At 48.1% G+C, this 26869-nt stretch overlaps 4 protein-coding genes across 4 annotated transcripts; 1 reads left to right on the forward strand and 3 right to left on the reverse strand.

The window, feature by feature from the left end:
- Positions 1-5605: 5605 nt before the first annotated feature.
- LOC135821604 (uncharacterized) lies at positions 5606-6091 on the reverse strand. Its single transcript, XM_065334602.1, has one exon. The coding sequence runs from the start codon at positions 6089-6091 to the stop codon at positions 5606-5608; it is 486 nt and encodes a 161-aa protein (XP_065190674.1).
- Positions 6092-18038: 11947 nt separating this feature from the next.
- On the reverse strand, positions 18039-19613 carry LOC135821605 (MFS-type transporter SLC18B1-like). The gene has a single exon (XM_065334603.1). The coding sequence runs from the start codon at positions 19611-19613 to the stop codon at positions 18039-18041; it is 1575 nt and encodes a 524-aa protein (XP_065190675.1).
- A 958-nt stretch (positions 19614-20571) lies between these two features.
- On the reverse strand, positions 20572-21173 carry LOC135820685 (putative uncharacterized protein DDB_G0271606; the record flags this gene model as incomplete). Its single annotated transcript, XM_065333694.1, has 1 exon — positions 20572-21173. A coding segment is annotated over one exon (582 nt), but the record flags the coding sequence as incomplete, so codon positions are not given.
- A 2878-nt stretch (positions 21174-24051) lies between these two features.
- Positions 24052-25071, forward strand: LOC135821606 (MFS-type transporter SLC18B1-like). Its single transcript, XM_065334604.1, has one exon. The coding sequence runs from the start codon at positions 24052-24054 to the stop codon at positions 25069-25071; it is 1020 nt and encodes a 339-aa protein (XP_065190676.1).
- The last annotated feature ends 1798 nt before the right edge of the window (positions 25072-26869 follow it).

The raw sequence follows: 26869 nt of genomic DNA on the forward strand, positions 1-26869 counted from the left end.
TGAAAAAGGGTCCAAAAAGGCACCTCAACTGGGGTTCGAACCGCAAATGTACTGTTATGCAAGTGGAGTGAACGGCCTGGATTTTCATGGTTTTTACCCAATTCAGTGCTTTGGGGGCAAAACCTGGCCGAAATCCTATTCTTGTTATGGCTTGCTTTTTGGAGAAATACATGTAGACTTCAAAAACACAATTGGAAGAGCATTCCATGGGGGATTGCCAAAAAAAGGAGACGAAAACTCAAAATTTGACCCGTTTATGGCCAAAAGCTAGGATAATTATCATCTTTTTCTGAATGCACTGTACATGTACATGTAGGTCCCACTCTTTTCCTGTTACATGTATACATGTACATGTATTATGTAAACGATGCAGAACAGTATTTGGCTCCAGGCTCCAATCTAGCTGTCTATGCTGACGATACACCATGGCTGGTTAAAATCGCCCGCATCACATGCTTATTGGCACTATGTCATCGTGATTGTGAAATAATAATAATAATAATAATAATAATAATAATAATAATAATAATACAACGCTCTATGACCTAATCAGAAACCCAGATACCATCGCTGCTGCTTGCAATAGCCTCCAAGCATCTATTGACCGCCTGCAGACTTGGGGTGCCCAATGGAAGATAAAGTTCGAGCCATCAAAATCTCAGGCCATACTCCTTGACCGCCACGGATCATCTCTGGATGTCCCACAGATCACATTTGATGGCATGCAGGTGCCTGAGAGCCCTCAGCTCAAGCTGCTAGGAGTGTTATTTGACAGTACTCTCTCCTTCCGGGCCCACATCCGCTCCCTTGCCGTTCGAGCCAACCAGCGACTCGGCCTGCTCCGAAAGGCGTCTCGGATCCTGGACAGTGCAGGGTGCCTAACCGTGTACTAAGGATTTGTACGGCCTATAATGGAGTACGCCCCTCTCGTCTGGGCAAGTGCGGCACATTGTCACCTCCATCAGCTGGACCTGGTCCAGCGTCGAGCCATGAAGGTTATTGACCCCTCATTGCTCCCCAGCCTGGCAATCCGAAGGCATGTTCACGGGCTGTGCTACCTGTATCAGCTGCAATGCATACCAGGTCCAGCTCTGCTTACCAACATGGTACCTCCCCCAGCAAGAACAAGGCCTACCTCCGCCAGACCAATTGGCTATTGGCCACTGACGTCCACCAGCACTGAGAATAACCGGTTGTCTCTATTATTATCATTTTCTGTTTCTCTCTCTCTCTCTCTCTCTCTCTCTCTCTCTCTCTCTCTCTCTTCCTCTCCTGGAAGGCTCCTCATGCTCATTCTCCCTTTCTCTGTCCATTTCCCCTTCCTGATGCGTAGACCAACTGATGAACCCGAGACCACTAGGTCGGGGGAGGTTGACCTACCTCATCGGCACGCATGCCAGGCTCCTCAGTGTTGTCAATGTTCGCTTGTCCAATTTTGTCTACCTCCCCTTTTATGTTGCTAGCCAGTGCTTTGTACTAAAAAAAACTAAAACAAAAAGACATGCAAGTTCTATTCAACGGGAATACCGTACTACGAATGTTGATTCATCGATCTGAAAAGTGCATGGTTTGGTTTCAGTTTTTAATATTTCAGTTCGTTGCCGCAACACTCGACAACAGCACAAAGTACATACATCAAGAGGGGCGAACGAAAAGAGAAAATAAAACAGAGCCGAAAGGAAGATGCAACTGGAAGGAAAGAAAAACGGAGAAGGAATGTGAACTGGGCGGATTCATGAACCATTACTAGAGAGAAACGGAGAAGGAATGTGAACTGGGCGGATTCATGCACCATTAATAGATCGGGGCAAGACGTGAACAGAAGGGCCAAGTGCGTCGATAATCATAGAAAGAAAATTCCAAGCCCTATTTTACTGGTTAAATACATTTTCAAAAAGGAGGGGTGTATAGGGATATAGCCAATGTGTCCCCATTTAGAGCGTGCAAAAGTTCTGTAGAAAATGATCTAATGTCTTCAATTCGTGTCAAGTGTGCAGGGAGGGCATTCCACGGAAGGGAAGCTCTGGACGAAAAATAATTGTACCCTACCATGGATTTAAACAAGCAAATTGGGAAATTGTTTGTTGTACTTCCACGACTTGACCGCATAGAGGTGGGCAAAGGAGAAGACTGCGCAAGCATGATGCATGCTGAACTAAAATATTATGACAAATACATGTAAACGTAATAAATTGATGTTTTATTTGAAGAGAAGCAAGATGGGGTGGAACAGCAGCATGGTATGAAGCACCGCAGGTAACTCGTACAGCTCTACGGAACAAAATAAACAATCTCTCCCTGGACTGTGCTGATAGGCGAGAGGCGTAAACAGGGAAACAATACTCAAAGTCGGGCTGAATCACACTTACTACATGTACAGTCAAGTTCGCTAATAACGACTGCGGATATAACGACAATTCGCGAATAACGACAGCATTTCCATGCCCAGAGCAAAGTCCCTTCCACCTGTAATACATATAATGAGACTTCGGGCATAACGACACTTCGCGAATAAGGACACTTTTTTGATGCCCCACCGAATGTCGTTATAAGCGAAGTTGACTGCAGGTACTGGCGACGGGCAAATGCTGCCATTTGCCGAAAGGTGCGTCGCAACGCGCCTATCTTGCTTGCCATCTTGCTGGTGAGGTGATCTACGTGTGGAACAAAAGAGAGCTTTACCAGCCGCAGGGAAATTTTCAAAAATCTGCATATTTTCACTGCAATAGTGCTCAAATGCCTGGAATGGGCAGAGCGTAGTACGCAAGAGGTCCACAAAAGGAAGTAAAATATCTCCTCTGCTTGCCTTCATATACCTGAGCCTTTTTCTAATCTCCTTATGGTGTCTGATGATTGGTTTTGCCATGAAACTCTGAGTAACAACAAAACAGCCCTATTTTACTTCCTTTTGTGTACCTCTTGCTAAACAATAGCATCATAATTTCGCAATCTATACCTTCGCATGCAAAGACGCAAATCCACACAATCAAGAAGACACTTCCTTTCATCTATCAAACGTTTTCTTTCCCTTCTCTTCAGGATAGTACAGGGAATGTTGGAAATTTGGAAAACACACACAACTATACGGACTCGTACTCTCTTTTGTTTTTTTTGGTGGGTGTTTTTGGCCGTGATGCCGAGACCTCTGGTCGGCAGAGCCCTCAATGCCCCACCATCACTGCTGCGTCTCGGTGCCGTCCCTGCTCAATAGTTGTCACGTTCGTCCTAGTCTCAGTACCAGTGTCTTCCTTTATTATTTTCGAGCTGGGAATGTGAACAAAGTAAACAAAAAATTGAGTTTATCCCATATGCTCTTTTCCATTACCACCGCAAATTCAACTCATTTCACAATAATTATTACAACGTTTCGGCATATTGCCTTCATCAGGTTCACAATGATGTGCAAGCTCCCAAACCAGCATTAATAAAGGCCTACTCCCCTGTCCGTAAGAGCTGGATGTGAGAAACAGCGCGATAAGAATTCAGCTAATAGCGCTAATAGCGACTATCAGTGGATAAGGACCGGCGGATTCTGCTCGAAAAGGTGGCAGATACTGCTCGAAAAGCAGTGAAATTGGCAGAACCATACAAACCTTATGGCGGGCAATTCCTCGAATTCTGCTCCATTTCTTTATCCGCATACCAAACATGCATGAAATTTAACAGAAAAAGTACCGAATTCTGCCAATTTTTCTGCCGGCAGAATCCGCTGGACCCTATCAGTGGATGGGACTACAGCTGAGGTAAAAACAAAAACAAAACAAAAAGCACATTATTCAGCGCCGAATGTCATGATAATCAGACAATAAATGAGTGGCGATACAAATTACAGCAATGACCACCCAGCGTTATAATGTTTATCTTCGGAGCCAAATTTCTGATCTCCACAGCCTCCCTCCTGCTAGCCCTGTCGCCTTCACAAACGAAGACTGATACTGCTGTCAAGGCGCCATCTCGTAGTCTCAATCTCCTGCGCGAATGCTTGTTTCTCATGTGGTCACCCCAAGGCTTGTCACTAGTCCTTCGACGTGCTTCTCCATTATGTTCCTTTAGACGGGTCTCTAGAGATCATTCTGTCTCTCCAACGTAGTATTCCGTACACCATTTGCAATCTATTCTGTATACTACATTCTTTTTCAGTGAACCTGATGAAGGCAATTTTCCACTCACACCCAGCTCTTACGGACAGGGGAGTTGGCCTTTATGAAGGCTGGTTTGAGAGTTTGCACATCATTGTGAACCTGATGAAGGCAATTTGCCGAAGCGTTGGAATCATTATTGTGAAATGAGTTGAAATATTTGAATCCATACATCCTGTCAGGATGTCAGGATGATGATGATGGGCCTTGCCCGAATATTGGAGCTAATGTACATCAATTGCAGTGTAGCCTAGAGACCGTTAGAGAGAGTGTGTACAAGGTGTGTGTACAGGATGTTTTTGATTTTGATTGATTGATTTTTATTTCACGGATCCTCCAGAGGCAAATAGATGCCTATCGAAGGGAGTCTCCTATATAAGTATGGAAAATGAGAAAGTATGTTCGTAAGGGAGAAGAGGTAGAAGATACATTAGAATATAGAGTACAGAAGAAGTAAATTCAGTACTTCGGGTAGTACATTGCATGCTAATCATAATGAGAATTCAACATTCACTCCACACAACAACGGATCACGGTTGGTATTTTTTGGAGGGGTTTCATGTGCCCGAAATTTATTAATCATTCGAATCAAATTTTGAAACATCTGAGAGCAAAGTGATACTGTTCCAAGGCAATGATCAGGGAACAAGGGAATAGTGATAAGGTGAGAAACATTTTGAAGTCGTGGGCCGCGGTCACCCTGGGCAACCCGGTGCCCGGCCACCTCTGGGGGCATTTTGCGATGACAACCCGGTGTCATGTGTTTGCCCGAAGCTGCGGGCAGGCGATTGACCGCCAACCCCACATGCCTCCATGTGTACCAGTAATACTTGTACAGTGGGAGTGGAGGGTGGGGAAAACAAATTGTTGGTCAGCAATGACACACTCAGTTGCAGCACTTTCACCGGAAAGGGAACCTTGCATTTGTTGTCACACTAACTTGATTTTTTTTCTGTTTCTTATTCTAATTATTGTTATTTTTGCGGGTTCGTTTACTGGTTGCCATGGCGCCTTTGGCTTGTTGGTTTCGTGAATGTTAACTACGGTTTGCAATGTGCAAACCTCCATTTCAACATTCACTCCACACAACAACGGATCACGGTTGGTATTTTTTGGAGGGGTTTCATGTGCCCGAAATTTATTAATCATTCGAATCAAATTTTGAAACATCTGAGAGCAAAGTGATACTGTTCCAAGGCAATGATCAGGGAACAAGGGAATAGTGATAAGGTGAGAAACATTTTGAAGTCGTGGGCCGCGGTCACCCTGGGCAACCCGGTGCCCGGCCACCTCTGGGGGCATTTTGCGATGACAACCCGGTGTCATGTGTTTGCCCGAAGCTGCGGGCAGGCGATTGACCGCCAACCCCACATGCCTCCAAGAAAGGGAGTGGGTGGCCGCGGACGCAGGGCCGTGACTTGAATGCAACTTAGGCACATGAACCCCGTGAAGCTTCGAACTGCTCTCTACGCTAGCTCTGTCTGCTGATAAGCTGGCATGCCCGACGGGACACGGACGTACGCCTTGTACGCAGAGCTTGACCAGCGCCCTGCCGCTTGAATTTGCCACTCCGGGGCCTGTCGTTCGGCCATGGCCGTAGCACCACCGATCCGCAGAGAATGGCTTGAAACGCCTGGGCCGAGAGCCCTCTTGAGAATGGCGTTCACGTCGCCCGGGGTTAGGTAGCGCCCCTCGCGGAAGGCGAAGAATGGGGCACCTGTATCCGCCCACTCCCTGGCACTTATGTAGGCAGCGACTGAACGCACAGGGCAGGTTGCGGGATACCTGCTTGCATGCAGTAACACTGTGCCCCCAGCGCCCGACTGTGCCGTCTTCGTTACCCCTAGGGTGATCGTGACCTTCTCCTCTGAGAGGGCGACATGGCTCCTCTGAAGAGTCCTGTGAGCATCCACCGTTGTTGGTGATGGCGCCGTGTACTCGCTCACACGCATGAGCCCGTGGAAAGCTGTGAGTACTGCTGCCCAGAGCATGGCCTTGTCTTGCGGTGCATAATGCGAGAACTCCAGGAATTCGTGGATAGCCTTGAGGTCGTTGGGTGTCACCGCACGTCTGGATGACGGAGGCACAGGCATTGGCCTGGACGTCAGCTTGTCACGGTCGATGCCCTTCAGCAAGGCCAGTATCCTGGGTGCTCTGAGCAGATCCACCGGACCATCATTCAATACAAAGTGGTGGCGGACGGCTGCTAGGTATACCCTGATTGTCTTCCCAGACAGTGACGCGGACAGTGACGTCATGAAGAGAACTATATCATTGACCGTCGGTGCCAGATGGCTGAAGCGGAGCTGCTGCGCAAACTGAATGTAGGACCTGACTCCAGGGCTGTAGGTCTGGCGTGTCCGGGGCGCCACCGATTGGGCCAGGAGCCTGCTGGCTTGAGCGTCGAGTATCTCCCTCCTGGTGGTGGCTGGAGGTGAATGATATCGAACCCACCCATCTGCAATGTGGGGACACGGCAGCAGCACCAAACGCAGTGGATAATAAAATAAGCAAGCAGTTAAGCCAGTACGAAGAGCAAAACATGACAGACCATCGCATCGCTGTGCCCAGCTACAATGACTTTGAAGGCAAACTAACTGGCTGCTTGCAATACGTATTTATTTACCGAAGCATCCCGGTATTAATGCGCCGGTTTGGACGCATTTGAGCATCCCGGTGCTCGCCTCACAATCATCAGCGTCCGTCGCCAGTTTGCGTATTTAGAGCATCTTGGTGCCAGCTATACTAAATATGGGCATTTTAGGTATCCCTTTCGCTACCTGCCCATCCTCTTGGGCATCCCGGTGCCGGACTTATTATTACGTGTAACCCGGTGTCCGTCCAGGTGTGATAAGCATCCCGGTGCTCGCTTACCGCTTAATTCATATGGGCATCCCGGTGCCCGCTTGACTAACAATTATAGGCATCCCGGTGCCCCTTACAACGCAACCCGCTCACATATGCATCCCGGTGCTCTCCTTAGTATTGTTACGCGCAACCCGGTGCCCGTCTGGGTGTTAAAGCATCCCGGTGCTCGCTTATGGCTGTGGGCAACTTGGCCCCATACTGCTTGTTTTAGTTCCGCGCAATTAAATGTGAATTGCCGTAAACAGTTAAGAATGCATCACTTAGCCTCGCATCAAGCCCAGGGTGTAACGTGTACGCATCCACGCTAAGGCCATCTTGATGCCGGCCCACATAATTATCGCTCGCATAGGCATCCCGGTGCCAGTCTGAGTGCAATGAGCATCCCAGTACTCAACTTAATACCCTGACATAGGGGCATAGCTATACCACGATGCCAAAACGCCTATGACCGTTGAGAGCCAATTTTTGGTTTTTGCAGGATTGCACTATATGAGCACTGCATAGCCACTTCCTTCCAAAAGAGAGCAGCGAAGCGGGGGGGGGGGGGGGGGGGGGCAGTGTAGGGAGGAGAGCCGCCCGTGCTAAAGGGTGGGCGAATAGTAAGGGAGAGATTGAACTGAGAAATTGGTTTCGGTGTAGTTGGTATGGCAGAAAAAAAATAACAATAAGTCAGTGTAGTGACGGCGAAGGCCAGACACAGCAAAACGGACACCCCAAGGGGCTGTGAATATATTGTGAGACATCATTAGACGATCTGAGTTGGCAGTGGAACTGGGTCCGGATTGGCAGACGGAGCTAGCGAGCGGAAGCGACTGAGCTGTAGACGGGAGAGGGCGTCCGCAATACTGTTGTCGATACCTGAGATGTGACGGATCAACAGGATGAAGTTGTAGCGTGCCGCAATACGCAGGGTGGTCCGTATGAGGTTCATGACCTCCAGATTCCGGCATGAGCCGGATTCCCATGCTGTGGCGACAGCTTGATTGTCGCAATGGAGGAGGATCTTCTTCGTCTGCCACTGCGGGCCCCACAATTGCGCGGCCACAGCAATGGGATACATCTCCCGCCACATGATAGAGGAGAAAGGGCCGTGCTGGTGCTCCGGGCCCCATTCTTGGCAAAACCAGGCACTCTGAAAGAAACCTCCAAATCCCAGGCCGGAAGCATCGGTATAGAGCTCAAAGTCTGGGGGCTTCGACCATACTGGGTCACGCAGAAGCGCTCGGCCGTTCCAGTGTGGGAGGAACTCCTTCCACCAACGGATGTCTGCTTGAGCATCGGCGTCCAGGTGCACTTCTTCATCTAAGCCTGTCACGGTGGTGCTGGTATGGATGAGACGACGGGTGAAGGTGCGGCCGGCCGCAACCACTTTGGACGCAAATGAGAGGAGGCCAATTAGTGACAACAGTTGACGTTTCGTGCACGATGGGCTGACCGCCCACTCGTTGAGCCGCGCTTTGATCTCGAGAAGCTTGTCGGCCGGCAGCCGCATTTCCAGAGCCTGAGTATCCAGCTCAATGCCGAGCACTGTCATGACCGTGGCCGGACCGACAACCTTGTCTGCTCCTTCCGTGATGGGAACCCCGAGGTTGGCGAAAACCTCCAGGATGGTGGCCATGTGCACCGCTGCTGTTGATGTGGCGACCACCGGCGCTGGTGGTGAGACGTTGATGAAATCGTCAAGGTAGTGTTCCAGACACTTCAAACCGTAGTTGTGGCGAAGTAGCCAGGCCAGTACTTCGGCTAGGCGGTTGAATAAAGCTGGTGCGGAGCGCAGGCCGAAAGGCAGCACTTTGTCGACATAAAACTTCCCCCGCCAACATATTCCGAGTAGAGGCCAGTCGTTGGGATGAACGGGACAGAGCCGGAATGCATGCTTGATGTCCACTTTGCATAGCAATGCCCCCTTCCCAGTGCGCATGACATGATCGGCCACCGTATCCACCGAGATCATTTGGAAGGAGAAGTCTGAGTTCTTGATGCCATCATTTATGCTCCTGCCAGCAGGAGCGGAGAGGTGCATGATTAGGCGGACGCCACCCGACTTCTTAGGTACAACTCCAATGCCAGAGGTGTGAATGGGGAGAACAGGAGGCTCCTCAAACGGGCCAGCCGTATGCCCGCGCTCACATTCCTGGCGGAGATAGTCATCGACTACTTCTGCATTGTCAGCAGCGGAGGACAAATTACGTGACAAAAAAGACTCAGACAGACAGTTGCCAAAACCAATGCGAAAACCAAATTCAAGATCATGCAATAAGGAAGCGACCAACTGGTCATCGGGGTGTGATTCTAATTCTATTTTAAGTGCGCTAATAATGATGGGCGTGTGGGGTTTATGTGCAGATAAAGGAAGATAGGAGGAAGGAGTACTCATGGAGCTACTTGCGGGCTGGGCATTCCTTGGCCGGGTGGGTGCCAGAGCAGAAGGAGCAGCAGTGCTTAAAGCGGCATTGATTAAAGGAGCAGTTGCCCGCATTAAACTTGCGGCAGATGGTGGACTGCCCGGGCGTGTGGACACTTCCTCCGCTTGTTGCGCCCGAGGTGGCATGCAGCGTCCGGCTGTCGGAGCCGCGAAAAAGACAATTGTTGGCCAGGTGGCCCACCTTCCGGCACTTGGAACACGTGGGAAGTGCCTGGCCCGTGAAACATTCAGTGTACAGCGCCGTGTCAAGTGATGAAAGGGGGGTGCGTGCCCGAGCCACCGATTGCCGCACCCGGATGTCGTACTCGAGCACCGCAGCCAGGCGGTACTTCGCTGCGGCTTGCACAATGCGTAGCTGGTGTTCTGCCAAGCTAGCAGCGCAGGCCGGGTCGTTCGAGGTAGCTATAATCGTGAAGATGGACCATGCTTCCATCCACGAAGCTAAAGAATCAATTCGCCTCTTGGAGGCTTGAGAGGCGGAGATCACCAAGCAATCGCCGTCCTCGGCTAATTTGACCCGCTTAGAGATAGGCTGATCATCGGAGGGCCTCTCGTACTTGGCGGGAAGTAGGAGGGCCAGATCAAAAAACTCGACCTTGCAAATTTTTGAAATGGCTTCATTACTTACATGGCATACGCATGCAGGGAATGCAGGGAATGCGGGGGCAGAATCTAAACTGGCCGGCATCTCAGCACGGGCAGAATCATGAGTCAAAAACATACCGGCTTGATCTGATGGCCCATCAGACGCTCCCCTATCCGGTCCTCGAGATGCGGAGTGGGCCGACAACGCCGACGAGACCGAAGCCGAAATCATCTCCGCAAGAGACCGCTGCTGGTCAGGAGTGAAGGCCATGATGAAACTGGCAGTACGTTCCTAGGAATACGGCTGTGGAAAGACTACTATGCTCCTCGGCAACTGAGGAGGCTAGAGGAAACGACTAGAACAAGTGAAAACAAATTGTTGGTCAGCAATGACACACTCAGTTGCAGCACTTTCACCGGAAAGGGAACCTTGCATTTGTTGTCACACTAACTTGATTTTTTTTCTGTTTCTTATTCTAATTATTGTTATTTTTGCGGGTTCGTTTACTGGTTGCCATGGCGCCTTTGGCTTGTTGGTTTCGTGAATGTTAACTACGGTTTGCAATGTGCAAACCTCCATTTAGAAAAGCAGCATTGCGGACTACTATAACTGACATATATGGATGTATGGATTCAAGTATTGGCTACAGTGGAGTCTCCAAACCTTGAGAAAAATGAGTTGAAATATTGCAGTGTTAATGGAAGATAACGTGTGGCCTCTACTCTTAACTGTTTATGAAACTGCAGGAAGCCTCCCCACTTTTGCTTAGTTTATCTAGAGTTTGCAAAAAAAAGAAAGAAAAAAGTCAACACTTCGACATAGGTGATAAATGGTTAAAGTGCTAAAACTCAAAAACAGAAGCTGCAAGTTAGTTGTAGACTAACACGTTGAACACATCAGACACACTGGTCACACTTTAACGAGGTGTGACACCAACCAATAATACATTCTCCTTCTGTACACATAGTTCTGGATCTAATTTACGAACATACAGAGCTTCTAACACAGCAAGATGTAACTTAGACCTTCCACGAGTTAGAATCGAAAAGATATCATCACTTCAGCACGACAACTAACTTAGCACTGCCCAACAAATGACGCTTGATGGACGATGTCCGATCTCCTAACTCCGTCATCTTCGACGCTTGCCTTTGTTCTCCTCGGTTGGGCTTGTTTGTTTGGCTGCTCCAGGTGACACCTCAGACGTTTACAAATTTCCAACATTCCCTGTACTATCTTGAAGAGAAGGGAAAGAATACGCTTGATAGATGAAGGAAGGAAGTGTCTACTGATCCGTTTCTCGTGTAACTTAATTCTTGCCTCCAAAGAAACTGTTCACATATCGGCTGTATTGTTTATTTCAATTGCAATATGAAATGGACTAGGCTAGAGAGCCAAGGATTAAATCATAGTCAAGAAAGCTGACGACCAAGGAAATACGAGTTGCGTTACAATGTCCACTAACACCACCAGTTACTTGACAACCAGCTCATGTGATAACATTGCACAAAACTGACCGACGGTACCGACGTTCTACAGCTACAACTAACTAGCTATCAGCTCTAGCACATCTTGGATGCGCACTCCAACAGCCTTTCAACTTGGAAGGTTCTAACTTTGAAGTTATATGATAACTTAGGAGAGGCAGGTGAGCGCAACCATGACAAGCAGCACAAGATAAAGTCCCAGCTGTGGAGAACGTTGGCGGATGTACATGTACATGTATGTCGATGACGATACTGGCAAGACCATTGGACAATACGTTCAAACCACGGTTCAGAAATGTGAGACTTCACAGTAGTGCTCCGTCGGGTAGCAATTTCTCCGGGTACAGTATCGGGTTTGGTTAGTTTTCCACGGGTACCCGATCGGGTAATGTTTTCATGGTAACACCACAATGCACCCGGGGTACCCCTTCCCTTACACACTGGGTATACATGCAGAGTATTACATGGATTTGTACACGTGCACTATATGTAGATCTACATGATAAACGAGAGAGCTTGGAAGCTCAGGGCCCTGCGCTATGCTTTGTTGCCTAGCTCATCGTGTATGTTGTTAGAACTGATGGAAATGCTTTTTCCTTTGATTAGCTAAGTACATCATTGCATTGCAAAAACGTTTCACTGAGATACTGAAGTAACGTCTTCTGCATAGCTATGGGACCGGCGCTGACTCTGCCGATCACGGGCGTTCTGGAGTCAACGGGATGTCTGTCCTGACGTTTCCTGGGACCGGCGCTGACTCTGCCGATCACGGGCGTTCTTCTTCTTCTTATTATTATACTGACGGCAACTAACATCCATTCTGATTGCATTTACTCGTCTCCCTACTTCGTATTTCTTTCCAGAAAATCTCCCCATACAGCAGGGAGTCGTTTACAGAATATGACACCCTGCTATACATCTACATGACTGTATATACGTTATAATTATTATGCTATCGGCCTATATGCGATTCCCGGGCTGGTCGACAGGCGGCCCAGCCAGCCAGCTAGTGGGATCTCGGCCTCGCACACAAATCCACACAAAATGTTACTGCACTGAATGCATTCCCCCGATACACTTCGCATATATACTCATTCTCTTGATGGTACCGTACTCTTGATGGTACGGGACAGGTAAGGGATAGCGCCAGGCATGTCGATGGCACAAACAAACAAAAATATTGTGGCCAGCTGTCTTTGCTGGTACGGTACAGTACGGGACAGATACGGGATAGCGCCAGGCGTGACACAAACAAACAAACAAACAAACAAACACCAAATTAAAGCTGTGTGGACCCTGGCTAGCGCCAGACGTTACTGAAGTAACGTCTTCTGCATAGCTACGGGAATAATAATTATTAAGATGTCATCTGCGACTTCGGGTTTTCGGGTACTATTCTGTACCCGATCCGCCGAGTACCCGAGGTCCTCACGGGTAGCACGGGTACCCGACTACCCGTGCACACCACTACTTTACAGTATTACTATACTACTAAACCTCTGGGCATATTCAGACCAGATTTCGGTCGAATTGAGCCTCAACCCATCCTTACTTTAGGAGTTAAACCTAGACGAATTTGAGAAAACCTGACTGATACCCTCAAGCACTGGTTATGCAGCAGAAAGGTGGGATCCTTTCAGATTGTTTCTGCCTGGCTCGCAATACACTGCAGAAGCTCGATTCTACCTGAATGGACTTTGGAATGTTTTCCTACCCATCCCTTTTGTGGAAAACAACTTGCCCAGTAGAGCACTGCTACATGAACATACACACAAACACATACACACGAACAACCGGGAACACACACGCACACACACACACATTTGGACTTGCTGACTGCCAAAACTGGTCACGTGTGTCTCCCCAGGAGAGGGGAGAGAGATACACATACGCACGCACACACACACACACACACACACACACACACACCATTGACCATTGACCATTGGACGCCCATCGCCAGAGGCGATGATAGCGATGCTACAGCAGAAGCCATAGCAACTTGTGCTGGGATTGTACCATTCAACAGCTTGCAAGGCTGAAGAATTGACCACCACTATTCAGCCTGGTCTACACCACACAGCTTTGAAGTGGCTTTTTTCTGGCCAGTGAATCCCTACTTTTTGGTCTTTTTTTCTTCTTTTTTCCCGCACACACATCACACCACATACTCCGGCATGCACTGGCTGTTGGTAACCACCCAGGAGAATGAAAGAAAAGTCAGGAAGAGTCTGAGAAAGAGAAGAAAGACGTGTGTGACCATAATCGTCGGGAATCGAACCCGCAACCTATCGATTGGAAATCGCTGCACATACCACTGCACCATATGGGACGCACACACACACGCACGCACGCACGCACGCACGCACGCGCACACACACACACACACACACTGTACTGTACTGTATTGACAGCTACCCTAACGGGTCATGCCGCCCTCCACCCAAGCATAGGTATGATGAGGGGCAGTGGCAGCAAAAACAAAAACAGCAAGCAGAGAGAGATAGCAGGAGAAAGACAGCGATAGTAGTATATCTGGTGTGCGACGTATAGAAAAGAGAGATGACAAGAGATACGCACAAAAAGGAAACAATAATTATTTGAACCTGTATTATTGCAGTTCCGAAACAATCAACCAGGTGATGGAGTGTGGGCACCCGAAGTCCCACCTGGACTCCACTGGAAGATCATTCCACGCAGGGATATCAGCGATAGGCCAAGCGTTGAAAAGCAGCCATGAGGACACATCGTCTAGAAGTCCACCGCGCTCGAACTGAAATTGCAGGATCAAACAATTTCCCACGCGTCGTCAGGCAGCGTAACTCTTCTCCCTTCATCACCATTCATCTCCAGCAACCGTCTCCACTCACAGCTCATACCTCTGCCACCACTGTACTCCGAGCTTCGCAGTTTGAAACCGTTCGGGGGTCAGCTTCACCACCACGAATGGAGAGACGAGGACGACAACGGTCGTGACATGACAGAAAAGACACTGCCCTGGCGACGGTGTCGCGGAACCCTCGCCCCAGCAAATAATAATTAATTCAGAAACACGCCAGGGGCGACTCTGGTGGACCCAGAGCCACCCCGTGGCCTAAGACTAGTAAGAGGAACGACAGAAAACTCAGATAAAACGGAGCTACAAAAAGCACACACCACGGCTGTCCCATGCATGCGAAGCGCGTTCATTTAATATGGCGGCCAAATTTTAATCTTTTTCATTTTTTACGCGATCTGGCCTAGTCGTATGTTTGCAATTTCGCTCGACTTCCATCTCAAACGGGCAAGGTCAACCGAAACCACGGGTGTTTGCCAGGTCATTCGATAGAGTTTAGAGCTTGGACTGGCCTTGCCTTCGACTGTGCCGCCGCTCGAGCGATCTTTTTGGGTTACCCACGCGCTACGCATGGTTTCTTTCTCGACGTGGGTGCAATTATTTTTGGATCGTCGCTCGATTTCAAGGGCTCACCAACCTCGTCAGCGAATTTTCTCCGCCTCGCAGACAATTTTCTAGTATACCTCGATGTCCTAGCCTTTCGATTTTGTGTATTCCTAAGCTTGACGTGCATCACTGTAGCTTTTCGTGGCCATGTTAGAGACGTTATTTTGTTCAGAAATGGAGGCTCATGTTAGCTTCCTGTCGTCGTGTTGTCGTATTGGAGGGGAGAAATTCGCGTCAAGGAGTGGACGGACGAAGTATCGTGTGGCAGATCATACTCAATCCATTTTGGCAGTGTTTCATCTCAATGTGGATGAAACCAAATACACCCTGAACTTTTTTGCCACACTTGCAAATTGGCCATGGAATGCACTGCTACTGCCAGGGCCCAACATTCTCTGGAGCTCCAGAGGTGGATGTACACCGTTCAAAGACTGGGAGCCACACAGTGGGACAAACTGTTTGAAATGCAAGTCTTCCAAGCCTGGCAGGAAGTCCAAATGCAAAACACAAACGCAAGACAAACTTGCGGCATGGGAGAAAACGCGGGCCATCGCCCGCAAGCATGAGCACATGCACGCCGCCACCACTGACAGCAGCATCACCAACAAAACCTCGCCCCACCACACCAGTACCTGATCACTGGATAGTTTAGTCTGTTCAGTTTACGAATTGAAAAAAGGAAGACAAAATAACAAAACTAAAAACACGAGCGTCGCATGGACCGAATCTGATGAGCAGCAGCACGTCACACCCGCATACCAAGTTTAGTAATAGTAGTAGTAGTATAGTATTTATTCATATTTCTCTAGGGCTTAGTGGGTAAATCTCTGCATCCAGAACAGTTCAGATAGGAATGCAATAACACACGCACAATGTCCACAATGTCACAGGTAGGGAGAGAAGTGTTTGCAGCTTGCTGGTAGACGTTCAGCCGTGCATGCATTGGCAAATGGCTAGAGCAGACGGCCCGCTGTCCTTAATGTAAGGCACACACGCAAGCGTCAGAGCTACAGCAGCCAAACAGCATAGTTTATGGATTCATGAAAGACTGCACCATACACTGCGCCAGCTCTGGTAGGGTGCCCTATTTGAGCATCGTCACTGGTCGGTGACGTTTTGCAGGCCTCACCATCGAAGATGCGAGGTAATGCTGCTGATCGACTTGCTGGCATGATAGTCACAAGCATAACTAGCGAAGGATGGCTGGAAGTCGAAACCAGCTGTAGATGTAGATTCCAGGTATACCAGAGAATTACTGACGCCAGCACTTTATCCGATGCCCCATCAGTGTCAACTGTACGCCGATGGTCACAGGACCGTGACAGCCTTTCGATCGGTCTACGGTCGGGAGACGGGGCTGCAAGCCCAAAGCAGCGGGTATATAGTGTTCGTCACCAGCTGAGCAAGAGAGCTTGCTGAGAGATTTAGGTGTGCACTGTTCAGCAACCAGTCCCAATATAGGTTTGTCCATGAAGGCTGGTGATCCTCAGCTATCATACAACAAATTCCTACTCACTGCGCATATGCGCATATGGCTTGTGAAACAGCAGCAGAAACTGCACTGCCTTGACAAACGCACCAGTTACCATGATGGAGCAGATATGCCAACACCAAATCTCCAATCGCTAGTACAAGTAGCTCTTCACTAAATCATGCCTAGTGCATGCTTGCAGTGATATTTTCAGCAAGAGCGCTGCAGTTACTGCTGAGGAGATATAATATTGCGTCCTTGAAGTCGAAGGCGCTCATCAAAGATTTCTTGCCATCAATTCTTGGCCTTATGCAGGCACGAGGTGGTCTCCCGTGGCATTGGCCATATTACCCCGAGCTGCACTTGCTCGAGGAGCACGTTGTTTCGCTCATGGAAGTCCTTCGTGTTGGACTGAGTAGGCTTGCTGAGAGAACAGAGCGCTGAATCCATCCACGTCCACAACTACGAATAATTTACAGAAACATTCCTACTGCAGATCAGCGCTTGAAAACGGCGATGCAAATCAGCGACGTTGGGCTTCTCCATTCAAAAGGAGAGCCTTCCTAACGAAGCAATTCTCATGTGACACTACATAGTCTCTCAAGCACTCTAGTTCAGGTCTTCTTCTCTCCACTCCATTATCATTTCGATCTTCACTCGGTCGACGTGATGGTAGTAGCTATGTAAAAATTATGATGGATTCCTCCCGATCCTCGTCGCGGCTAAAATTTGTTCGGTGTTTGTCTAAATTCTCAAACTGACAGGGTTTACAAGAGAAATGTACCTAATTTTGTGCGATTGATGCAAATAAATCGGAATATGTCCGACTTCATAAATCCGTGCGGTAAACCGCATGAAAGGACGCCATGTCGTTAGTTGGTGCACATGAAGTCACCGTGACACACACACACACACACACACACACCATTGACCATTGGACGCCCATCGCCAGAGGCGATGATAGCGATGCTACAGCAGAAGCCATAGCAACTTGTGCTGGGATTGCACCATTCAACAGCTTGCAAGGCTGAAGAATTGACCACCACTATTCAGCCTGGTCTACACCACACAGCTTTGAAGTGGCTTTTTTCTGGCCAGTGAATCCCTACTTTTTGGTCTTTTTTTTCTTTTTTTTTCCCGCACACACATCACACCACATACTCCGGCATGCACTGGCTGTTGGTAACCACCCAGGAGAATGAAAGAAAAGTCAGGAAGAGTCTGAGAAAGAGAAGAAAGACGTGTGTGACCATAATCGTCGGGAATCGAACCCGCAACCTATCGATTGGAAATCGCTGCACATACCACTGCACCATATGGGACACACACACACACACACACACACACACACACACACACACACACACACACACACACACACACACACACACACACACACACACAACCAGGTCCACACAACACACACTGCAGCTTGGTCATGACATCATGTGACTCTCACTGGATATAGTGTCAGCGACTCAGCGCACAATCAAGCAACATCACCTATTCACTATAAACACAATTGAAAATTTTAAGTTCCTAGATAAACTCAGAATGGATTGGATATAACCTCTGCACTTCACTATGACGATATCAATTTTTTCTTAATAAGGAGTGACATCAATGTTTGAGTGGCTGCAGCTCAGTACTAGTAACTTGTTCATCTGTACTACTGTGTGTGTCACGATTAATCAGTTTCCTAACTACGACACCGGACCATTTCACCAGGACGAGCAGGCAAGCCAGGCCCAGGTAGATGCAGCCCAGGATGGTGAAGGCTGTCTGAAAGCCCAGGACGGCCACCAGCGGGCTCATCACCAGCGGGCCGGCCGACGAGCCCAGCGACAGCACGACACGGGTCAGGCCGGACACGGCCACGCGCATCTCCACCACGTTGCCAAACCCGATGTCGCGCAGGTGTTCAGCAAGAACCACTGGAAACGTCACAATGCCGAGCACACGACCTACGCCTGAGACGAACATGGAGACGAACACCAGCACTAGAGAATTGGGCAGGTGAAGAAATGTTGCCGGTGCCACTATAAGACAACCCAAGCCTATTAGAAGTAGAGCAAGGGCTAGCAACGCATAGCGGCTGAAACCCCTGTCCAACAGCCCGCCAAGAATCGGCCCGAAGATCAGACTCTGCGTCAGGAAGAGTGCGAGCGCAGCACCAATGACGACTGCACTCGCGCCAAACTGCGACTTCACGTGCGGAGCCAGCAGGGCCTCCAAGCTACTGTAGGCCGGTGCCGAGGACACGGCAAACAGGCATATCACCCAGACCCAGGGTACGCAGAGTATCCTCAACGTACTGACGTGTTTCTCGGGCACGGCTGCAGTGCCAGTGCTGCCGTTGTTGCTCTCCTGTTGTTTCTGCTGCTGCTGCTGCTGCTGCTGGAGCTTCTGCTCCATTGCTAGCTTATCAATGTCTACTATGAACAAGGCAACGCACAGCGATACAAGTAATCCCGTGGCTCCCGTCACCAGGAAGGGTAGCTTGAAGCCTCCCACATCGTACAGGCCTCCGGAGAGAACGAGCCCGGCCGCCTTTCCCATCGACATGCTGATGATCAGCCAGCTGTTGACGAAGCCCAGGTTGTGGGGATACATGCGAGTCAGGTATGTCATGGTGGGTATTGTGATTGCAAGCAGTCCAAACCCCTGGATGAATCGCAGTATGTAGGAATAGGTCAGAAACACCCTCCAGTCTCCTATGCTGTTCAGGGTAGAGAATAGAAGAGACGCTGCACTTCGTGTGGCCGACGCTATCACCAGCAGTTGCTTGCTGCCAACGTCGCGCAGGACGCGAGTGACCACTGGTGCCACGACCAGGCTCGTTGCGCCAGTCACACTGAACACTGCGCCAACTGCAGTATGATATCCCGGCCCAGCGCCAGGGTTCTTCTCCAGAGCATCTCTGAAGTAGAACGGGCCGAACGTTCCCTGAATGCAACTGCTCGCCACTGTCAAGCAGAGGCCCAGCACGATTAGCCCTCGACGCAACGGAGACATGCTTGCAGTCGGTGAACTGACACTATCAACGATATTTGCATCGCTGACGCTGGCGGCTTCCTTCTGGACCGTTCGTTCTCCATCATTTGATTTGAGCAGGGACGTAGCAGCATCCGCACCATCTCCACACTCATTCGTGTCCGTCCCGGACTCGCTGACACTAGCTAGTCTCGAGCTCATTTCCTATTCCGCCCGACCTGCGTCTCGGAGTCATCTATCCGCCTCAGTTGTCCTACAACGTTTGCACCCAGAGCGAAGTTTCTGAAGAAAAAGGTCCATCGTTATTTTTTGCCTCGCTTTCTCGGTCGCAGCTGAAACACAGGTCATCCAAGCCTTCAGTAATCAGGTTATGACTATGACTTGTACAAGTACGTAAGTGCAGTCAAGCAGTCTTGTAACAAGGCGTAGAGTCTGCATGTAGAAAATACATCAAGTAGATCTACTAGTACTACCGTAGCAGAAAATCGGATTGGTATGGAGAGATGTCACCATCGCCGTGAAATCTACAATTATCATGTAGATCGTCCAAGAATGAAGATACATGTACGGTCACAGCCATCTTCATGATTGTATTTACTACACATTTTTAAAAGAGATTAGTTGAAGTGTCCCAATACTAGAGCAGTGCCCGTCGCACTGGAGGCACCTTCAACGCAAGTGGAAAACCTGAAAGAACGCACCACTTCCTGCTCACAATTCTCCGGTTTTTTCTTTTTCGATCATGATAAACAATTCCTTAGTCAGCATTTATTATAATGACAATGACAAAAGCAAAGCAAAGTAATTGTACAACTAACTAACTCGAAAGAACAAGCACCATGCACAATGTCTATTCCATATGCGCTTCAGCCACTGCAAGTGTGGCGGACTGATCATTCCAACCCACTCAGTTGAACTGTTGGAGGTGACAGCGTTTTGAATAGCTGCTGCTCTCAGCGCCGGTTTTGCACCACTCCACGAGTGACGTTGACTCACACTGCTACCTGTACCTGGGGCCTCATGATGATGGCCCTACTCATGAGGTGTTCATCCCGCTGGAAACTCTTGCTGCTGCTGCTTCTGTTGTTGTTGTTGTTGTTGTTGTTGTTGTCGTCGTCGTCGTCGTCGTCGTCGTCGTCGTCGTCGTCGTTGTTGTTGTTGTTTTTGAATTCTTTATTCTCACGATGGCACCATCGCCAATAAGAGAAATTGTTGTTGTTGTTGTTGTTGTTGTTGTTGTTGTTGTTGTTGTTGTTGTTGTTGTTGTTGTTGTTGTTGTTGTTGTTGCTGCTGTTGTTGTTGTTGTTGTTGTTGTTGTTGTTGTTGTTGTTGTTGTTGTTGTTGTTGTTGTTGTTGTTGTTGTTGTTGTTGTTGTTGTTGTTGTTGTTGTTGTTGTTGTTGTTGTTGTTGTTGTTGTTGTTGTTGTTGTTGTTGTTGTTGTTGTTGTTGTTGTTGTTGTTGTTGTTGTTGTTGTTGTTGTTGTTGTTGTTGTTGTTGTTGTTGTTGTTGTTGTTGTTGTTGTTGTTGTTGTTGTTGTTGTTGTTGTTGTTGTTGTTGTTGTTGTTGTTGTTGTTGTTGTTGTTGTTGTTGTTGTTGTTGTTGTTGTTGTTGTTGTTGTTGTTGTTGTTGTTGTTGTTGTTGTTGTTGTTGTTGTTGTTGTTGTTGTTGTTGTTGTTGTTGTTGTTGTTGTTGTTGTTGTTGTTGTTGTTGTTGTTGTTGTTGTTGTTGTTGTTGTTGTTGTTGTTGTTGTTGTTGTTGCGGCTGCTGCTGCTGCTGCTGTTGTTGTTGTTGTTGTTGCTGCTGCTGCTGCTGCTGTTGTTGTTGTTGTTGTTGTTGTTGTTGTTGTTGTTGTTGTTGTTGTTGTTGTTGTTGTTGTTGTTGTTGTTGTTGTTGTTGTTGTTGTTGTTGTTGTTGTTACTGTTGTTGTTCTCTTCCACTCGATGTAGGCATGCGCACTAACAAAAGTATTAAAAAAAGAAAAAAATCAACATCTCGGTACGTTTATAATTTTATATCCCTCGGCCTGATAAGGGTTAGGCCGGGAGAGCACTACCATATTTCCCTACTGTAGAGCTCTCCTTGGAACACTTACGAGTATATTCTTATAGGTAGGATACCAGACTCGATTGTAAGTCGCATTCCCTTCTTTGCCCGAGACGTTTAGTGTGAAAAGGTGCGACTAGTACTTAGAGAAATACAGTTAATACACTGTAAGTAAGGAGTTAGTAAGTCTTGCTAAACTCAATCTGCGAACAGAACTGTTTCGTCCGTTGTGGACCCATCAGCGCAGCACAGAGAAAATGAGGCCGAACCTGATTAAACTAGGCTTGAGCGTACCTTGCCAGCGTGCTCAAACTGACAAGTCAGTGAGCTCTAGCCAATGGTGGACTATGCTCGGCCAATCGTCAAATTATGCTTTTGATTATGCCACAATTATGCCAACAAATATGTTGAATTATGCTGAATTATGCTCGGTTCCACTATGTATTCACGCTGTACATAGAGGATTGAGAAACCACGCATACACACACGGCCATGCCCTAAGCACAATTTTGGTCTAAACCGAAAGATTATGCCGACCTTACACGTTGGAATCCGTATATTATGCCGGAGCATAATTTTTTGACGAAATCCCAAGATTATGCCAAATATTATGCCGGCATAATCCGCCAAGGGCTAGTGAGCTCTGCATAACGCAAACAGCAAAAGCACCACACCAACACGAAAGTGCTCAACTGCTACAAGAGCAGGAGCGAAATACTGAATCTGCGAACAGAATTACATGTACATGTACATGTATGTGGTGCTAGTTAGGCACAATCTTCCCGCATACAAATTCGCTACTGCACTGATGTACTGGCTCTCAGCGTCTGTTGAGGACCACTCCAGTATGAGCGACGGTGATTCACGGCGTCACGCTGATGCGAGGGCGATCAGGTGGTGTTTATCGCACTGGAAATGGAGCGACTCTGTGCATTTGTATCCCTTGTAAAATTAAGGGTTTGGCCTGGACTGCACTGGTAATATAAGTGGTGCTCTTCAGGCACAATCTCCCTCAGCCTACTCAACCACGATGAGGAACTGATGGAAGGCACGACGGGCTACTGGAATCGTGTGCTCCGGACTGTCCTAGATCCTGCAGCACTGCAATAGAGAGTCAGTCAAGTGTCCAGTTCGCCAGGAAGCGCTTGTTCCACATACAATGATTATTAATGTGGACGTAGACGCTACCAATTACCAGTACTTCATAATACATGTACATACTTTAGCATACTAAAAAGGATGGCAATAAACAAAATCAGCTGAAGCGACATGTTACGAAGGTTTTATTGAGATGTCACGAACAAATTCTAGAGAAAGTTGTGATGGAAAAAAGAAAATTAATAACTCTGATGGAAATGTAGAATTTGTTCGTGACATCTCAATAAACCTTCGTAACATGTCGCTTCAGCTGATTCTGTGTATTGGCATCCTAAAACTGTTGTCACCTCGCCGCCTGTTCAAATACTAAAAAGGAGGAAATTTCTCCCTTTAGCCAGTGGAGATGGTTAAACACAATGATGTGGAGCACTTACATACTTACATACTTAGCGTTGCCTGAAACAAAGCTCCAGCATAGCTGCTCGTGTACCTATACTCGTAATTACGGTAATGGTTCCAAGAAGCGCATAACATCGCCAAACCTGGTACATGTACAATGTACATGGGCAGCATTAATATTAATTTTTTTGGAGTCGCCCTGAACTACAGTAGCGTTTGTCAGGCCTTGTGCTCTGTGTAGGAGTACAGACGAAGCCGAAATGAAACAGGTTGAGGGAAGCTGGAAGAGCAGAGACTGCAGTGTACTGGTGTCGGCGCATCTACCGATAGTGCCTCAAAGGAAACTATTCGTACTTGTATTGCTATTAGTTTGGATGTGTAATGGCGGACAAGACGGGATTCAGCGATGCTGGCGCTCACGACGGGACAAATTTACTGGGGCCCAGCGAACGATCTGATGGTACGCCATGCACCCAGAGTCAGACTGAGGATGATTTCAAATCGACGGGCGAACACCGGTTACCTGCCCGCCGAGGCCTGACCGTGGCGCTCCTCTGGTTGTCAGTGGCGGCCGGCTGTCTCCAGAACGTGTTCGGACCGTTCTTCTTCAAGGACGCCCTGGCAAAGAACCCGCAATCCGGCCCAGGATATCATACAGCGGTTGGTGCCGTGTTCAGCATCGGGAACCTTTCCAGCTTGGTCGCTCTACCACTGTGCACTCGTGTACTACGGGACATCGGCAGCAAGCAGCTTCTTGTGATAGCGTCTTTCACTAGAGCAGCTGCTTCGATCATATTCTCTCCACTGAACGGGATAGCAGACTGGCGAGTGTTATTATTATGCTCTATTCGCGTTAGCATCAGTGAGCTTATAAAGCTCACATATAGCCTTCGCTTAAGCCGCAAGAAGGAGCAAGTGAGCGCGAGGAAGCGCAATGCACACAGAGCGTCAAAACAAAACAAAAAACAAAAAAACAGAAAAAAAAGAGACAAGCTGCAAGAAGGAGCAAGTGAATGCGAGGTGGCGAGTGTTCCTCGCCTATAGTTACATCATTCGCTTCATCCATGGTCTGGCGTTTCTGTGCATTACCATCCCAACGATGACGTACCTGACGAGATTGTACCCTGAGAATCTTGGCTTCGTGAACAGTTGCCTCGTCACCAGCCTATCGCTGGGACACAGTATTGGTACGCTACTGTCTGGAGTTCTGTACGACGTGGGTGGATTCAATCTACCTTTCATCGTCACTGGGGCAATAGCATTTCTGGTCTCGGCGGGTGTGGCAGTATTTCTTGTGGATAGTGATAAGCTGGAAAAGGAAGAGCAAAAGCAGCCGGAGAAAACCGGCAATGCTCGGGAAGCAGCTGCCGTCGCGGAGACACACCTCGGTACGTTTGCTGTCCTCCGCGTGCCATGGGCATTATATCTATTGTTTCTCGCTATCGCCGCCACGTTTGCATATAGTGCCCTGGAGGCTGTTCTCAGTCGTGAAATGTCATTGCGGCTGGGTGTGAGCACCACTGTGATCGGTGTCGCTCTCTCCTTTCTCTTTATCCAGGGTGCGCTCTTTGGGCCGATCGGCGGCAAACTTCTGGATAAGGGTATTGATCGTAACGTCACATTCAGCGTTGGCTTAGTGTTGATGGGGCTGGGCTGTCTGTTGGTTGGTCCGGCTTCTTTCCTTCACCTGCCACATTCACTGCCTCTAGTGATAGTATCTCTATTTGTGTTCGGAGTTGGACGTATTATTTCTGTGATGACCGTGCATGTTGCTCTGGCAGAACACCTGCGTGACATTGGAGTTGGTACGGTCGTGGAGACCCGCGTACCCGTATCCGGTCTCACCAGGGTATTCCTATCCATTGGGTTTATGTGCGGCCCGTTAGTGGTGAGTCCTCTGGTGGCCGTGCTGGGTTTTCAAGCTGCCTTCACAGGCCTAGGGTTGGTGTACGTTTTCCTTGCCGGCCCTTTGCTACTTAAAGCTGCTGCAGGTTCACGCATACTGGAGAGGTTAATGGCTTGTATTTGTACGTTGTATCGGAATCGTGTCGATGTTAATGACAGCAAGACTCAACAGCCCATTGACGATATCACTGAGCTCCAGCCTCTAAAACACTGATAAAATAGCTTGCAGCCTATATCAATCATATCTTCTGAAAAATTGTAGTCAGGTTGCTGTCAAGTGATCGGATAAAATCCGTGAAACTCAGAGTTACAGCAGAAACGCTTTTGATTCCTCTCAAGTGTGTGTAAAATAGTGATAAATATACACGGTGGAAACAGTAATTTAAAAATGACTATCAATAAAATTAGTTTTGCTGTCTATTTGGACTGAGTTTGAACTTCTTGATTAATGTTCGAGCCCCTCTCGGTCTCGCTAACTTCAGAATTATTTTACCTGTATGTGACATACATGTATGCGCTTATCTCCAAGATTCACGCTATCGCCATGCAAATGTGCTGCAAGAATCAGGATTGACCATGCCAGACTAGCCAAAATAATCAACATTTTGAAATCGTATACAGTATAACCTCTCGAGGCGACCACTCGGATAAGGCGACCACCTGTGCTGGAAGACCACTGAAACCACGACAAAGGGTTAGGCCGCGGCTTTGCGGATGATGCCGGCAGAAAAATTGGCAGAAGTCGGTACTTTCTCTGGTAAGTTTCATGCATGTTTGGTATGTGGATAAAGAAATGGAGCAGAATTCGAGGAATTGCCCGCCATAAGGTTTGTATGGTTCTGCCAATTTCACTACTTTTCGAGCAGAATCTTGCCACCTTTCCCAGCATTATCCGTCAATGCCTAGAGTAGAACCCGGGTTAACCTTTTTCGAGAAGAACTACCTGGAAGGACCTTGAGGACTGTTCTCAATGCATTCAGCGCAGCTACTAATATTTACAGAGAGCAGTGTCTGTCCTCTGTAGTGACTCCAAGTGAGGTGTTACTTGTCAAGCGATGGAATAGTAACAACGTGTGGTCGCACTGTGGAAGTTGGAAGGACGCGTGGAAACAGTTGTGGAGGGTGTAGCATTTTTTGAGTGTGTTACTGTTAGTAATTGAGGGAAGTGATCGCCTCCAGCAGTCTAGAACTAAGGTTACGTTTGGTTGGTCACATTCCCAAATGGGAATCACTTGGAATCACTCGGAATCATTCTCGCCCGTTTGGTTGGTCGAAAAAGTGCGTTAGGTTGGTCACATTCCACATGACTCCAGAATGGGAATCGCTGAGAATGATTCTTTTTGGAGAACGATCATTCCACCTCACATGCTGGAATGGGCATTCTCATTCCGGAATCAAAAATGATAATGGCTGCCACGAGCCAAACAATGTAGCACCAGGTTCAAGTGCCTCAAATCATGCACTCAGAAATACCATGACTCTCTCAAGGAAACTAGAGTCGGGTAAAAGAAAAGACAGCCGCCGTTCCACAACGACATCATGGAATTGTTACGTCAAGTGATTCCTAATTGATTCTGGCGCGTTAGTTTGGTCAGGTGATTCTTATATTTATATTTTTATATTTATTACATCTCAGACTCGGTAGACTCGGTGGAAACACCGGCCAATGTGAAGAGCCTGCGGAGTGGGTGATTGCCAACCACGGCGATAAATAGAAGTAAGGGGAGGGAAAAGAAAGAGTAGCAAAATGAACAGCAACACCAACTCCGTAAAGAAAGATAATGTCTAATAAAAACAGTGAAAAACACAGAGACGCAAAGGACATGTGGATAATGAGCTATTTATGTCGTAGTAAATAAGAGGCGGCACGGATCTTAAATAGGCGGAGTGAGGTCAAATCCTTAACTTCTCTGGGTAGAGTGAGCCGAACAGAATAAGCAATAACGAGAGGGGAACGCAAAAGAGTGGATGAGTTACACTTAGGGAGTAAGAGCGAGTTTCTAGTTCTTAGA

The sequence above is a fragment of the Sycon ciliatum genome, chromosome 7 (assembly GCF_964019385.1).
Source record: "Sycon ciliatum chromosome 7, ocSycCili1.1, whole genome shotgun sequence".
Taxonomy (NCBI): Eukaryota; Metazoa; Porifera; class Calcarea; order Leucosolenida; family Sycettidae; genus Sycon; species Sycon ciliatum.